The following is a 10120-nucleotide window of genomic DNA, read 5'->3' as shown; positions in this document are numbered from 1 at the left end:
AAGTAAGTAAGTATATCAGCCATGACGATAAATTAGTGGAGTTTTTGCATAAAGCAGCTGTTTAAAAGACCTTGGTCTCCACACAGAGAAAATATGCTGTCTTTCTGCTTAAGTGCAAAAGAAAAAAAGCCTCCACTAAAAAAGTGTCAAGTTAGCTTGCTATTTATGCAAAGAAAATTTCAATCAGGATAAAAAGGCCTCAAGTCTCCTGCCAGAAACACACACACACACACACACAGCAAAACTCCAGATCCAAGTGCTAATTCATGTTCTGTGTTGCTCACGGCCCTATGCCAGACCTGACTAGAAATCCAGGGTGTGGGTACCCAGTCTTCTGTGCTGAGTCTGGGAGCCCCAGAGATTGGGGTCCAAAGTGAGAGGGCCTGCAATCTCACACAGCCTTGACTACTTACAAGCTAAATGATTCTGGAGCTCTATGTAAACACTTTATAAAATACTAAGTAGGATACAAATGTAAAGTGGTATAACTTTACCGACCATTATGGGTTGAATTGTGCCCCCCCAAAAAGACACATTGAAATCTTAACCCCTAGTACCTCAGAAGGCGACCTTGTTTAGAAACAGGGTCTTTGCCTATGTAATTAATTCAAATGATGTCATTCGGGAGTAGGGTGGCCCCTCATCTAATATGACTGGTGTCCTTATGAGAAGAGAGAAACACACACAGAGGGAAGGCCATGTGAAGAGGAAGCAGGGGCTGGAGTGATGGGTCTACAAGCTGAGGAACACAAAGAACTGCCAGCAGCACCAGAAGCTGGGAGAGAAGATGGAACAGATTCTCCCCCCAGAACCCTCAGAAGGAACCAACCCTGCTGACACCTTGACTTCAGACTTCTGGCCTCCAGAGCTGTGAGAGAATACATTTCTGTTGTTTTAAGCCACCCAGTGTGTGGCACTTTGTGACAGCCGCCCTAGGAAACTAACACACCAACCTTCATTGTCAATATAGAGAGAGGAAAATTCTCAAGAAATGGTCCAAGCGAAAATAAATTCATGGTTGCAGAACAAGTGAACAGAACTCTAGGCGATGTTCATAGATCCCTCTAAAGTCAGCGTTTCTTATCTGAGGGTGATCCCCTCACCCCAGGAGACACTCGGCAGTGTCTGGAGATAAATTTGTTTTTCACGACGGGGAAGGGGGTGGTGGCATATGCTACTGGCATCTAGTGGGTAGAAATCAGAGAAGCTGCTCGACATCCCACAGTGTACAGGGCACCTCTCACCCCCACCGCAGCAAAGAATGACCTGACCCAAAATGCCAACAGTGCCACTGTTGAGTAACCCTGCTCTAAACTCACACAACTCAGAGAATTCTAGAACGATAGAAAAAGGAGAGGGTAGAGTCAGAAAGTCCTGGGCTCAAGTCCTGTCTCTTACTTCCTAATTTGACCTCCTGATTTAAGAGTCTTAGTCCCTCTTGTGTCTGTTTTCTCAACATTATAAAATGGTGATAACTCTATCACAGGGTTCTTCTGAGAATTAAGTTTAAACACCAGAGAGCGGTTTATTTTAAGTCATCAGTTAAAGTGCTAAATACCAGTTAACAACAACTCAATTATAAAATGTTTTGCCTCTTGGCAAGGGAAGGAACCTGGGGGCTGGGGGGAGGAGGGCAAGGAGGGAGGCAGGTAAGGGGGGAAGGCAGGTAAGTGGTTGGTGAAGAGAGTCGAGCCTTATATCCCTAAGACCAGACCCCCAGCTTTGTTACAGATGCTGGTTCTTCCCTTACAGGCTCTCTGCAGCTAAAACCAAGCTGGAACTGACCCCCAAATGCAGTCCTTAAATGAGATAAGGAATGTGAACGTTGCTGGAACATGCCAGGTCTTCATCCTAGGGCTCTCCTACCCCCTTGCCAACAAGACCCAATCCCAAGACCACCTGCCGGGCTGGAACTTGAGGTCCCAACTCCGCAGTGCCCCCCTCCGGAAATAGCAAATCCAGTCTCCTAACCCTGCACACTGCTCCCTCCTTGACCAAACCAGAAACCTTCCCCACCCAACACCATGGAACATCATGCTGAATGAAGGAAGCCAGGCTCTAAGGAGGGCGTTCGTACGATTCCACTTGTACGAAGCTGAGCCGCTGGCAAAATGGAATGACTGTGATGAGAGTCAGGACGGTGGTCGGCCTCGTGGGTGGGTAGGTGGGGGTTAAGGGAAGGGGCGGAAGGGCTTCCAGCGAACTGGTCATGTTTCTTGTCTTGGTGGTCACAAGAATCTGAGGACTTTGTAAAAAGTCATCTAGGATTTTTGCACCATCCAGAACTTTTCTTACACTTAAAAGTGAAAATCAACCTGTCCCACAACGCCGGCACCTCCACTCGACCATCGTGGGGAGAAAGAAAAACACTGTGTCCAGGGCGCAACCAGTCCGGCAGCTGGGCACTGGGCGAGTGGTGGGCGCGCCCCTCCCCCCTAGGACGTCGGTTTTCCCTCCAAGGGACCCGACTCCTTCTCCCTTCTCGGGGTTTGCGGGGTTTTGTTGGAGGTCAGGCGGCGACACAGGTCTGGGCTTGGCACCTCGCAGGCGCCCTAAGAAAGCCAGCGCGGCCTTTAACGAGGGTCTGGGAAGAGACTGAGGCCACTTTTCCATTCGTTAGTCCCACCGCAGGTTCGTTTCACCTTTTTCCTCCCGGGGCGGGGCCAGGAGGTAGGCGCGGTAGGGGCGGGGTGGGCGGGGCTTAGTGGAAGGGGCGGAGAAATTGTGGGTGGGGCCTCGCCTCGGAACGGAAACGCGAACTACAGCTCCCACAACACCCCGCCGTCCCGCGGGTGGCCTCTGTCGTCGCGAGAAGCAGCCGCTGGGGCGTCTGCGCGGACAAACGGAAGTGTAGGTGACCGTCTGAGACAGCACCGCCAAGCTGGGAACCGGGGAGATGGCAGAGACAGAACCCAAGACCGTGCAGGATCTCACCTCGGTGGTAAGGGACGGCTGTGCGCGGCGCGCCCGAGGCCGCCGCATCCCCGGGGGACGCCGGCGAAGTCTGCGGACCGAGGCGCCCTCTCCGCGGCCGCGCGGGGCAGGTCTCTGGAAGCCAGGTTTCTAGAGGCTTCGCGGCCGCGGCCTGGCCACCTTGACCCCCCGGCCGCTGGCTGTAGGCCCCTGCGCCTGCTGACGTGCACCCAGCCCCGCACCCAGCCCCACTCAGTCTCGGTGACCCCGGCTCCCCTCAGCTCCGCTCTTTACCCACTCTGCTCTGCGCGCCCCACCCCAAAACACCCGACGCCTTGGGAATCGCAGCGGGCCCAGACGGGAGGGGGCGTCACCAGCCCCCCGAGTCTAATTTGACAGGTGGGGAAACTGAAACCCGGATAGGGAAATCGAAGGCCACGGAGCTGCGGAGAATTGGGGCCGGAACCCGGAATCCTGGTCTCCCCGTGGCACCAGGGCTCCTATCCTGATCCCGTGAAGGTGTCTCGGGGTAAGCGTGGGCTGTTGTGTTTTGTTGTTTCACAGGTGCAGACACTCCTGCAACAGATGCAAGATAAATTTCAGACCATGTCCGACCAGATCATTGGAAGAAATATCCTTTATTTGTAATCAGTCTCTGATGGGCCTTTGGATCCCAGTTTCCGGATGGTGGTGGCGATAAGTGGGTGGTTTGCAGGTCAACTTCCACTAGTCATTTACCAGATTTTTTTTTTTTTTTTTTTTTTTTTACTGAGCTTAGATGCACACTTCCTGAGAAGTACTGTGCAAAGAGCTGGGGATACAGCTGAGCTAGATCCCTGGCTGCGAGGAACTTACAGTCTACCGGTAATGCTGCCTAGTATGATTGACTGTTGACTGTGAGCGAAGCATTTCATGTGTATCTCTCCTGTGATCCTCACCATCACCTGATGAAGAGGTTGTAGCGTTACCTTTGTGTAGTGGATGAGGAGCCAGGAAGCTTAGAAAAGTGAAAGAACTTGCCCAGGTCCCATCACTAGTAAAGTGCAGGGCTGGGATTTGATCCTCACCCCAGACTCCTGTGCTCTGAACCAGATTCTAACAATATCCAAAGGAAATTGGAAAACCACTTTCGTGAAGACACTGTGTTGAAGGTTGTAGTCTGCAGGGTCCTGGAGGAGAGGGGTAAGAAGTGGAAGCTGTTGGTGCCGTCTTTAACTTCCCCACTTGATGACATGAGCAGTCGCATTGATGACCTGGAGAAAAACATCGCAGACCTCATGACACAGGCCGGGGTGGAAGAGCTGGACGGGGAAAACAAGATCCCTGCCACACAGAAGAGTTGAAGGTGAGGGGAGTGAGGGACAGTAGAAGTGTGGTGCATGTCCCTGTGATTTTGATGTAGTTGGACTTTCTCTGGATCTGTCCCCAGCCAGGATCTAGCAAGTGTCCCTTGTATTGTTCCCCTCGTGGACTCCAGGCTTTGAATTTTTCATGCCAAACTAATTCCTTATGAAGAATTTATTTTCCCTGTTTTTATCAATGAGACCTAGATCTCTAGTTAAGACCATTAGTTAATATTAGATAACCCCTGAGTTTATATCATTACGGCGAAAACAAAGAAGTGTATTTTGTTGGCCTGATAATTCTTATCACTGGCAGATTTTCCAATGGTTTGTTTTGTTTTGTTTTTTAAAGAGAACACCCACATTGCCACCTTCATAAATGCCATAAGTTCTAAGGATTCTCTTGGGAACACCCCCTGCACTAGGTAAATGCCAGGACAATGACTGATTATGATTTAGATGACCTAGATTGTGGCCACATTAAGCCTTCACCCTAGAGTTGATTTGTTTTTCCATTGCATAGTTACAGATATCAGGAGAGACTAATAATCAGAAATACCTGTTACAGCAAGATAGCTAGACGCACAGATGACTGCCAAGTTCTCACCATAGTGGGTTCCTTCATGACAAGCCTTTTCCTGAGTGTGGTGGTTACTTCATTGCAACCCAAACGTAGTTTTTAAACTCCCTTTGTTCCCATCCCATTTTTAGCATTTTAATTCCCTATAAAAATAAGGTTTACTGTGAATGTTTAGGTAACTAGAGTACCAAGCAAAATACACAGTAAAAGACACCAAATTCCTTTTTTATTTTCTGAGCATGTCCTGGCTGGACCAAATGATAGGTAACTATGAAGTACGGGTTGCTTTGAAGTCCAAGGAAATAAGTAGAGGTTTAGGAGGTAAGAAACTTAAATTTACTGTTATCTTAACAGTAGATTCGGTTGATGCACTATGTCAGTAAATCACGTAGTTGTTTTGTGTGGTTGTCATCTTGATTCCTTATAGACTTGGGCAATGTCCTGCCAGTCTTAGGAGCTTCTCTGGGTCTCATATCGTCTGGCCGTCAAAAACCCCATCAAGTGAAAGAGAACAGATTGAAGAATTTTTCAAGTGACAGGCATAATGCAAGGAAAGGAGTGGGAGTAGAAAACAAATTCACAATAATGTTTTTAATAAAGATTTTCATTGTAGTTTTGCTAGGATATTGTGCAGAGAAAATACATTTAATTCAAATGAGGATTGTGAAAGGATTTTTAGTTGCTGATTCTATGTATTATTTTTATTTGTCCTTACAGAATGAATAGCGCGTTGATGGCTTTTGCTTTTTCAACAGGTTGCTCATCTGCACTGGAATCTGGAACACCCTTTTTACAAGCCAAGAGAAGACAGATGGCTTTTTGCAACTAACTGCTATGTGTAGACAGGTTTTATATTATAAAGTGTGCATTCTTCTTACCACATACTATAGAGTTAGTTTATAGAGTGATTTCCCTCCCCTGCCTCCCATGTTTCCTGAACATGGTAAATTCACGTCTTGGACCTTGGTCAGTTGTGCTATTAAACACTAAAACTTTGGCAGTTCCTGCATACAATTGTCAAATTTTTTAGTGTATTTTTGTGAAGTCATTTTTTTTCTATCACTCCCTTTGTAGTAGTTGCTGTTTGATAAAAGTTGCTGTGTAATTTTTTTATTAGACATAGGGTAAATCCTTGGTTATAATAAGATTTTGTGAAGTAAGGCATTTATAGTTAAGGTTTTTTGATTCTCAGAGTGACTGATGAGTGAACACTAAATAGTGTGTTGGCGATACTTTCCAAGTGGTTAAAAACATTTAAAATTGTGTATTCAGAAATATCTGGCACTACTCTGTCGCCAAAACTCGGAATGGAACCATGATTTTATGCCTGAGTCCCTGAGGTCAGGTGCTACAGTAACAAAGAGTGGCCACGGCCACTTTAGTGTTAGAATTTTTAAATATGGACAATGACAGAGTTGCCTGATGTGATGAGGCTTTCAGTAGTTAGAGTTTTGCATGAGGTTTGAACCTTCAGTAGGACCCTACCTTGTCCATCTACAGCAGTTACCATAGGAAGTCTGGCAGGACTTTACAACTAAGCTACTCCATCTTTTGAGCTACTGGCTGGGAAAAGAAACAGAAAAGGAAAACAGACCATGTTAAGTCCATGCCTACTAAATAACTAGTTGTAGGCTTGAGTTTTTAAGAAATAGTTTCTTTAAACTGGTTCTTACCTAAATTCGAGCAGAGTAGTGGCTTTATTACTGATAATGGGAGACAGGGAAAATAACTCCTGTGGCTCAGCCTGCAGTGTCAGGAGTGCTGAGCCCCAAGGCAGTGTTGATGGGAAGGAGACCCATGCGACGGTCACAGCAGGATGATTTTGTATAGAGAACGTGGAAGAAGTTGGGGAATGGAACAGTGCTTTGGAGAGGGAAACCCGTAGTCAACACAGTATGATTTTTTTAAAGTTTCCTATGTCACTAGTCTTAATTGTTTGAATTGCAAATATATAATAATATTAAGGAATAATTTGTCCTATTTATAAATTGTATGGGGAACACAGAGGAGTCGATTTCTTCTGGGATAAAATGAATTCCCCACTGTTGTCACCGAGCCGCAGAAACTCCCTCACTGGGCCGGTAGGTCGCGAGGTGTGGCCGTGAAAGCCCAGAGCCAGCTGGACTCAGGGACCGGATGGGACCGTGTGCAAGATGCTTCCAGGCCTGGGAAATGGCAAGTGGACAGTCGGGATGTAAGCAGTTGGCCTCCTTAAGTAACAGGAATGTTTCCCCTGACCAAAAATACCTGCCATGAATAAAGGTGCCTGAAATCCTGCCGTTGACGCTTCCTTTGTGTCGAAAATGATTGGTTTGGTTTTCTGCGTTTTCATACCATTTCAGATGATCGGCTAGAAGCTCTGGAAGGATTCAGTACCCATAGCCAAAGTGGGGACGGGAGGCACGGGGGAGACTGTGGTGCCAGAAGGGAAGCCGAGGAGTGTGGAAGCCTCAGGCTGCAGGGCTCACCGGCCAGAGCGAAGGAGAGCGACGCCCTCCGGGGTCCCCAGGGAAACCTTCACGAGTGTGCTCCCCAGGACACTCGTCCCTGAGAAGCTCCAGCAAAGAAGGGTTTGTGCTCACCTGGGGGTAGCATCTTACCGGCTCATGTGATTCACCTGATGAAAACTGGCAACGCAAATTAGCTCAGGAGAGGCTCTGAGCCCCCAGAGCAGAAATGGGATTTAACTCATCTGCCAGTTTCCAAGTTACTTAACCAAGGATTTTTTTTTTAATACTTGGCACCTAATTAACATTTCATAGAACCTGCATGTGGTGTGAAACACACCTGGGGAGATAGCGGTTAAAGAAATCCAATAAATAGCTCCGGGTTCACTTTATAAACACTCGCTTCACGTTCCCCAGCCTCCAGGTAAAGCTTCAGCCTGGGCTGGGGTGCCTCCACATTGTACAAAAGGATGCTTTTCCTCACGTGGTCCCTGTGAAGTGCAAAGTGCAACACCCACTAAGTTACGGGCCTGATCACCCATAGTCGGGTGCTCAGGCCACAGCCTCCTGGGCCCGAGGCACAGCTGTTTCCCCTCCAGCCCGCCCCGGCGACAGGGTTCCAGGCACCCTCCCTGTCCTGGAGCCTCTGCTCTGCCAAGGCTTCTAGCATGGTCAGCGTGGCCCCTGTCTAGTTCCAGGCATAATCTTTGGGTGCAGGAAAATCTGTCTGCCTCTCTTTTTCTCCAGCTATTGTTTGTTCATTTACAGGCCCATGAAGTTCCTACTCAGCTAAGAAATACAGCTAGCATGGAGTTGTTTGCAGCAAGCAAAACAGCCTTAGGTTTGATTAAATGCCCTCTTTTTCCAAGCCCGGAGGCCCCATCAGCTTCCTCATTTGGCCTCTAGTTAATCCTGCTTTCATTCAAGCCACAGGATTTTTAAATGTTTTAATATTATTTTATCAATTTATTTTTTCTGCTGTTTCATGTCTGAAGTGCCATTGTGTTTGAAACTTATCAGAACAAACATACAGTATTTCAGGTGATTAAAGGTTCATCTGTCTGTGAGTCCTTGGAGCCCTTAACCGCACTTAGAGCATCGTTGCTATGGGGACAGAGGGTCCAACAAACAACTTACAATGAACTTTTTAAAATTCTGTTTGTAAATTGAAGGTTTCCTGTGTGGATAACTATGTTCCCTTTTTTTATTCTGTAGTTTACATATTATAATTAGATTAAAATGGAGGAATTTTCACAGTATGTTGTCAGATCTAACCCTGAAAATAAACTGGCCACAGTTAATGATTAGTAACAGCTACCAGCACCTATGAAAGCGTTTATCATAAACCACCGTGCTGTGCAAGCATTTTGTTTACGTTATTTGGCTTCATCTCTTGACAACCCTGAGTTCAGTTTTTATCTGATCAGCCTGTTTTAAACAGAAGGAACCCAATGCTGGGCGACAGTTGACCGAGGTCACACAGCTGGAAGCAGGGACCATGGAATCGCCACCCACAGCTGTCCATCCAGGTAAGATTTCCAAGTATTCATGGCCGGGCTGCCTAGCAATCAACAACCGGATCCTGAAATTCAGTTTCAGAAGGCTAATTTTGCATTTGCAGTTAAACATGACCTAAATTATATAATAAACATGCTTGATGTGAATTTTTATTCAGAATTCAAAGTATTCAAGGCTGCTAGAAATGTGCTGGACCAGCATTTTTAAGTTCTTTGAGAACAACTATAGAAACAAATCCAGTTCAGTTTCTCACAATGTTTGCCTTGATAAACCGCAGGGAATACTGGCTGCTGATTTTCAGTTGTTTCCCTGCTAACACCCATGAGTACAGAGGTCTTAAAAAGGTGCCTTTGCAGCCATCACCTGGAACCTTGGTCTCCTGCTAATAATGCTAGGCGTCTGCCTTTAGCTGCGGCCTCTTTAAAACTTTCCGTGAATGAAAAGGGGGTGGGGGGCAGGAGCAGGGGATGTGAGTCACTGCCTAAAAACAAAAACCAGAGGGAATGTGACAGAACATCACACTCACCGACCTCAGAGATCACTTTGGAAATAGGAAAGGAATCTTTCTACAAGTCAGGTCGACCTGCTAGGAAAGAATCAGTTCTAGTGCTTGGCCCTCACACGCTGAGGCTTCCACCAAGAGAGGTGCCTGGAGGCTCCTCGGACACCTGCCGAGGACGAGATCTAGATCTAATAGATACAGAACACCTGCGTCCGCGGGGCCCTGGTGATGCTGGGGAAATGGAAGGTTCTGTCGCTCCCTCCTTGAGCAAGGCCGAGCGCATTCACGTGCAGGTACATAAACTACATACACGTCCCAGGGATGCTGTGCTGCTTCGTGGTGATCATCTTGGCTGTATATTTATACTTTCCTACTTTGTGGACATCTTTTGACCAATGATTCATATTGATCACTGGCAAAACGTCTACCTTCCAAAAGGAACAGTATCATTTCCCAATAGTTAAGAATTCAGGATGGAGCAGTTTGGAAGCATTCAGCTGCAAAGGGGGCTGTAATGTCTCACAAGGGAGGGCAGCCCCAGGGAGAGTGAATTCCACACCCACAGGGCCATCAAGGACCCAGAATGCCCCACCGAGGCGCAGCCCACGGAAAGAGAACGCCTTCCTCCTTCCCCCTTGTCTCTGTCTAAGAGTGAAGAAAATGTTTTCCCCAAGTTGTTCCTACTGTGCTGCCCTGGCCTCAACCCCTCAGAGCGCTCGAAGGTCGTTGACCTCAAAAAGTTTTCTAGCTGGAATCTTTGTCCATCTAATCAGCCCTCAAAAAACCCCATTCCTAAACCACTGCTGTAGTTTTACTA

General features: G+C 47.2%; 1 protein-coding gene across 1 annotated transcript; it reads left to right on the top strand.

The window, feature by feature from the left end:
* Positions 1 to 2784: 2784 nt before the first annotated feature.
* Positions 2785 to 7112, top strand: HSBP1 (heat shock factor binding protein 1). Its single transcript, XM_007182582.3, has 4 exons — positions 2785 to 2941; positions 3478 to 3544; positions 4138 to 4258; positions 5592 to 7112. The coding sequence occupies exons 1-3, from the start codon at positions 2897 to 2899 to the stop codon at positions 4254 to 4256; spliced, it is 231 nt and encodes a 76-aa protein (XP_007182644.1). The 5' UTR covers positions 2785 to 2896; the 3' UTR covers positions 4257 to 4258; positions 5592 to 7112.
* The last annotated feature ends 3008 nt before the right edge of the window (positions 7113 to 10120 follow it).

This window comes from Balaenoptera acutorostrata, chromosome 19 (assembly GCF_949987535.1).
Source record: "Balaenoptera acutorostrata chromosome 19, mBalAcu1.1, whole genome shotgun sequence".
NCBI classification, from domain to species: Eukaryota; Metazoa; Chordata; class Mammalia; order Artiodactyla; family Balaenopteridae; genus Balaenoptera; species Balaenoptera acutorostrata.
The sequence above is the reverse complement of the archived record's forward strand: the minus strand, read 5'-3'. Positions and strand labels throughout refer to the sequence as shown.

Coding starts and splice junctions, on each gene's coding strand:
- HSBP1 (XM_007182582.3), top strand. CDS start 2,897: ATGGCAGAGACAGAACCCAAGACCGTGCAGGATCTCACCTCGGTG. Junction 2,942..3,477: donor TGCAGGATCTCACCTCGGTG/GTAAGGGACGGC, acceptor GTTGTTTCACAG/GTGCAGACACTCCTGCAACA. Junction 3,545..4,137: donor CGACCAGATCATTGGAAGAA/ATATCCTTTATT, acceptor TAACTTCCCCAC/TTGATGACATGAGCAGTCGC.